The sequence below is a fragment of the Lontra canadensis genome, unplaced genomic scaffold (assembly GCF_010015895.1).
Source record: "Lontra canadensis isolate GAN:19392208 unplaced genomic scaffold, GSC_riverotter_1.0 scaffold59, whole genome shotgun sequence".
Taxonomy (NCBI): Eukaryota; Metazoa; Chordata; class Mammalia; order Carnivora; family Mustelidae; genus Lontra; species Lontra canadensis.
Genome location: NW_022631053.1, coordinates 6,266,686 through 6,272,685, shown reverse-complemented (window position 1 = coordinate 6,272,685; position 6,000 = coordinate 6,266,686). Strand labels below are relative to the sequence as shown.

At 52.6% G+C, this 6,000-nt stretch overlaps 1 protein-coding gene across 1 annotated transcript; it reads left to right on the top strand.

Annotated features, from left to right (window-relative positions):
* Positions 1 to 653: 653 nt before the first annotated feature.
* CCDC184 (coiled-coil domain containing 184) lies at positions 654 to 3,543 on the top strand. Its single transcript, XM_032876920.1, has one exon. It carries the CDS (start codon positions 1,613 to 1,615, stop codon positions 2,192 to 2,194), a length of 582 nt encoding a protein of 193 aa, XP_032732811.1. The 5' UTR covers positions 654 to 1,612; the 3' UTR covers positions 2,195 to 3,543.
* The last annotated feature ends 2,457 nt before the right edge of the window (positions 3,544 to 6,000 follow it).

The following is a 6,000-nucleotide window of genomic DNA, read 5'->3' as shown; positions in this document are numbered from 1 at the left end:
AAAGGCCGAGGCACTCAAGTGTGTCTGTACATGGACACTGGGCCTGTGGAGGGGAAACTGCAGTACCGCACACTGTCCCCACCCATCCCTTCCACACATGGCCAACAGTTTACCCTTTCACCTGTGAGCTAATGCAGAGTGTTATTCAGTTAGAAATAATATTATAGATTACCCAGTCTAATCCCCTAACGGATCAGGAAAATTATTTATCCAAGTTCTCTGAATTAAAAGGCAGAAACAAAATTGAATTCAGGTCCCCAAGCATCAGCTGTGTGTGGGCTGCAGAGTTCTGGATGAGGGAATGGGAGCATAGTGGTTCCTGTTAAAGTATTCATTCAATAAATACATAGAGCATTTATTTACTACGTGCCAGGGACTATTTTAGGTGCTGGGAATTCCGTGATTGAGGGCGTGGAGACAAACCTCTGCCCTTAAGGAGCTTTCGTTCTCCAAACTTAAGTACTTTGCTTCATCATCCTGGAAAAATTCCCCGTGCCCAGGGTAGGAACGCATATGTAAGGGAATCCCATCTTTCCTTAGCCCCGATCTGCAGGGAGAGGGGTGATTTACTGCAGTAGCCAAAGAGAAAGGCGGGCACCTCCTCAGTGCCCTCCCCGCCCTCTGCACCGCGGAGACCGGGCGGGGCCTACTCTGCCCCAGCGCGCAACCGCGCCCAGCTCAGGTCTGGGATTATTAGCGCTGGCCTCTCTACCCTCTCTGCTTTCCTGCGGACGGCTGGAGGACAGAGTAACAAGACCGGGCTCTAGCGCCATCCTCCGAGAAAGGACTGCGGGTGGGTGAAAAATCCTTGCAAGGCGGTTGCGCTCAGGGTCTAGTACCCAGACTGGGGGAGGGACGAGTTCTCCCTGACCTGGAGGTTTATGCAGCAAACTGCTCTCTCATGCTTCCCTATTAAGCATCGCAGCTGCACGCTCTTTCCACTCAGCTGAGGCCACTGCAGCGTCTCCTCCCCTCCTACCCCACCCGCTAGTTCAGACTCTAGAGCCCCACTGCAGCTTCGCAACCATCCTTCCTTTTCTTCTCCACTTCCTGGTTGCCATGGAGATACACGTCATTTACGTGCCGTGCGTCGCCTTGGAAACAGAGGAGCATCCGCGGCGCCGCTGGGAGACCCGCCCCTGCCACTCTAACCACACTCGCGGGCGCTGCCGGTTAATGGCCGGGGGTAGTCCCGAGCGGTACCCACTGCTGGCCCCCACCCGGACCCCTCCGCGAGAGCTTCTGTGACCCAGAGAACCCGCGGGCACTTGCAGCTCGCGGCGCCCGGAGGGAGGCGCTGACACGGGCTCAATTCAGGAGGCGAGGCGGGTCTGGGCGCTTTCGCCCCGGGGCAAGCCGGAGAGTCGCCGACTTGGGACTCTTCGCCGGGTCCTCGTCCCGCCGGCTCTTCCCGGCCTCCCCCGATCCTGCCCGCGCCCTCCGCCCGGGACTCATCTTCTCACGTCGGCTCCCCGCCCCTCTCGGGAGCCTCTTTTTCCCTCGGCTCCTCCCCGCCCCTCCGGGGACCTGTCCCCCATCCCTGTCCCTCCCCCCACCCCGGAGGCCGGGCTGGACCGGACCCAGAGCCGCCACCGCCCGCTTCTGCCATTCAATGGAGGACGGTCCGCTGGAGATCATGACCAAGGACGGCGGCGACATGCCGGCACCTTTGGAGGTGTCCACCGTGCCGGCCGTGGGGGACGTGATCTCCGGAGAGTACAACGGCGGCATGAAGGAACTGATGGAGCACCTGAAGGCCCAGCTGCAGGCCCTGTTTGAGGACGTGAGGGCCATGCGGGGGGCCCTGGACGAGCAGGCCTCGCACATCCAGGTGCTCTCGGACGACGTGTGCGCCAACCAGCGGGCCATCGTCTCCATGTGCCAGATTATGACCACGGCGCCCCGCCAGAGCGGTCTGGGCGTGGTCGGCGGCAAGGGGAGCTTCCGGGGTGCCCCCCAAGAGCCGGAGACCCCTTCGCCTGGAATCGGGGACAGCGGTTTGCTGGGTCGCGATCCTGAGGACGAGGACGACGATGAAGAGAAGGAGATGCCCAGCTCCGCCACACCCACTAGTCACTGTGAGCGCCCCGAGAGCCCCTGTGCTGGTCTCCTTGGGGGGGACGGGCCACTTGTGGAGCCCCTCGATCTGCCCGACATTACCCTGCTGCAGCTGGAGGGCGAGGCCTCTCTGTGAGGGGACTCCGAGGGGCACTACTTTCCTGGGCTGGCTTTGGGTTTCCGAGTGCATGACGCGAGGGGACTGAACGGTGCGGTGCAGCATGCTTCACTCCGACTGCTGCTCTTGTGGGTCAGGCAGAGTGACTCCCTCGAGGAAGGATTTATAGGGTGAAGGACTTTGGGAGCATCAAGAATTCTTTCTGCCTAACTAAGGGAGACAAAAGCAAACTGCGGAAAGGTGAGGTTCCGGGAGAGGAAGCGCCCATCTCTGGACTCCCATCCATCCCCTACCCTGCCCATTCCCCCTCCCCAGCCAACAGGAGAACCCCTGAATTGTGTAAATAAAATTCTGCTTTTTCTATTCTGAAAAAGGACTTATCTAGGACTATGGCAAATAATCTCTAACGGTTTACCTAGAAATTAAGAAATTGGGGGTATTCTGTTCTGGCAACAGAAAATTTACCCTTCTGCTGAAATCCAAGATATTCAGCGCTCTGCAGAAGCCTCTCCCCCTCACAGATCTCTGCGGCTGCTGATTGGTAAAGGAAGCTTGAGGAGGGAACTGCAGCCCTAGGAATCTGGGTGAATGGGGTTCCAAGGGCCCCTGGGCTGGGAGGAGCTGGCTATGAATGTGCATGAAGACATAATAGCTCAACCTCTAGGATTCTTGCATGCAGAGCGGATCCTGCCTTGTCACTGACTTCATCTGGGATTGCTTTATCCACCCACTGGGGCTTAGAGAACAAAGAGCCCAGTACACAGGCAGAGACTTGGGGGTGCTCAGCAGCAGCCCAGATTTAGGGGACGTTTGAGGGACTCTTGGGGGCCGCAGCCAAAAACTGTTTCTCTCCTGGCTATACCCGCTTAACTTCAGTTCCTTTTCCTGTCAATTTGTCCCTGCCCGCTGCCTCTCGGTGTTGCCTCCATAATGTCCTGTGTGTGTTATGTGTGTTGACTTGTGTAGTAGTGTGTGAGCCCTGAGGGGCAGGGCTTGTGGCTCTGGTGTTAGGTTCAGGGGGCTTCAAACCCTTCTGTGAGTCCCAGGCTATCATGGCGCTTTCCCCTCTCCTTTCCTCTTTCCCCCCCACAACCAGGGCATGGAGCATGTGGCTGTCCTGAGGTTCTTAACTGATGTGCCTCCCTCCCACCTCCTTAAGTAGTGACTTTGTGTGCCCTTTCTCCTCCGCTGTGTATTCCTTCTCAATGCTTTCCTTGGTGTTAACCTTAATAAAGAGGCGTCATCTCCCCTTCTTGCTGACTGGTACTAGGGGAATGTCAGGGTGGGGCTTCTGGGCCCACTATATGGACCAGGGCTTAGGGGGGAACTGCAGAGACCATGCCTTCCCTCCTCTCTCCTTGCCTCTGGTTCCAAGGAGTTGACTGACCCTGCCCTGGTCTGGACGTGCATTGCCAGCTCTATCTACTTTCCCTTGCATCCCGGACCTTGAACTCAAGCTGGATGGGGGGAAGGAGAGCGTCTGTGTTGAGTCTTCCGGTTTTTAGTAGCAGAACTCCAGATGTGCAAGTGACTTCAGTGAAGCGCCTGCTCCCTGAGAGATGACTTCCAAATCTGAGCTGTGGAAGGGCAGGCATGACACCTGTTCCATGGGAGGGTTAGGGATTGGGTATTGTGGGTATTGTTCTGGAGGGATTGCCTGGGATCTCTGGAATAGAGTGACACATCACAAAAGAAACCACAGTAACTGCCTTGGGCCTCTAGTGGAGAATGCCGGTAAGGTATTCCCTGTGGAGCTTAGACTGACATCAGCTCTAGTCTGCTCCCTTGGGCTATGGAATTTCCCAGGACTGCCCTTGGGAAGATGAATGAGCTGGAGGGCCGTGTGTGTGTGTGTGTGTGTGTGTGTGTGTGTGTGTGTGTGCATATGAGTATATGTGTTTGTATGTGTACCTGCGTTCTTGCTGCTGGTTGCTGCGGAGAGGTTGAAAGAGCACTGGAACCACAGATCTGGGTTTGAATCTCAGTTCCAACACTGAATGACTGTTTGAAACTTGGTTTGCTGCTTGATACTTAATTTCTGCCTGTGTAAAATGGGGACAAGAAGTTGCTGGGGATAAAAATATCTAAGACCTGTAGGAACTCTTGTGCAAATGTTAGTTTTTTTTAATAGTTCTCTTGGGATGGGGGTGGTGATGGTAGTGACTGGGTCCTCTGGGAAAACAAAACAACCTAGAGAAGGTCCTAGAAGCTCTCTTTTTATATTAATCCTTCCCCATCTAAATAACTCTTAACTTTTAGGATAGTCAAATAAAGAGGGATGATGAAATTCCCAAGGTGACATGGGGCTTTTCATCATAAATGCCATGCAGTTATGGGCCAAAAAGGTCTTGGGGGCCAGCCCTGTATAGAATGGCCAAAGGAAGCTTTGGTTGCTGTTGTTGGGGAATGGGTGGTGGGGCCCTAGAGAGGGCAATTAAAGTATATTTGTGTTGGAGTATCCCCAAAGGCTGGGAAATAGTTTCCTATTATATTTCCAGCATTCAGCACCAATAACAATAATAGCTATTATTTACTGAGCACGTACCATGTGCTGGACACTGCCCAATTTCATCTCCAGTGAGAAGTAAACATTATTTCTATTTTCACTTAACAGTTCCAGAAACAGACGCCAAGACTTTCTCAAGGTCACACAGCTAGTACTTGGCAGAACCAGGACTTAAACCCAGGTTTTCTGACTTAAAGAACCCTAAATTGGAACTACTGTGCTAATTGCTCTATTATTTAGATATTCAGGTCCCTTATTTCCTCAGTCAATCTAAGAGTCCTGAAAAGTAAATAACATTAGTTTTAGTCCCTTTTCATCTTCTTGATGAGAATAAGAAATTGCAGTTCAAGTTTTGGTTTGTGGCCCTCATCAGAGTCTAGTGGATGATAATATAATAATGGCACTGAGAAGATGGCCTTTTGGACCTGCTCCTTGAAAGGAAGAAGCCAGTGCTCCTGGATATTCTCTGACACTGCTCCATTCTTGTGCCTCTTTCCTGTTCCCTACAGCTCAGTTTCTGCAGAGTCTGACAGGAATCCCAAGGCAGCTAAGCCCTTTAGCCTCTATAGAAAGGTCTGGGTTGAGCTCTTTACCCTTTGGCTCCATTTCAGTTCCCCTTCCTATGCCCACTGTCCTAAATGTGTCATAAGTCCCTTAGCCCAAGACCTCCCAGAAGTTCTCTAGCTACTCCTCCCAAGACCAGATAAAAATCTCTGCAGAAAAAACAATTCTTCAGCTCTTTAAAGTTACCTGCCCCGGGATCTCCTAGGGGTCCAGCACAGGTTGGCTTCCCACCACCTTATTTCTCCCTCCTCCCCATCCTTCCCTTGCATTTCCCTTTTGGGATGCTCCTGATGAGTGAGTCTCAGGTGAGACATCTAACATGGGACTCATGGATAGGGTCATTATTGAACTTCCAGAGGCCACAGCCTCTTGAAATCGAATGCAAGAGTGTGTAAATATGAACATTCTCTAGAGACTTCTGTTGTTTCAACTTAATTCTTAAAGGTAAGAATTAAGTAAAAAAGGTCGCAGAGCTGAAGAGGAATGAAACTTTTTAGCTTGAAGAATACCAACCCAGAGATGACCCTGCTGAGCCAGTACTGTACGGCACCCCTGCCGCCTGGGGCTTCCAGAGCATTTGCCACAGTGAACTGAAATCTTCATATAAATCTGACTATCCAGCACCTATTCAACAAATCCAAATTATATCAACACCTGTGCTAAGAATCCTGTCTCCCATTATTTCCAAGTCTTTTTGTACTTGGGAATTTGCCCGAGCACTGCTGATGAATACGGGTGAAGAGGTGCACCCCAC

Coding starts and splice junctions, on each gene's coding strand:
- CCDC184 (XM_032876920.1), top strand. CDS start 1,613: ATGGAGGACGGTCCGCTGGAGATCATGACCAAGGACGGCGGCGACATG.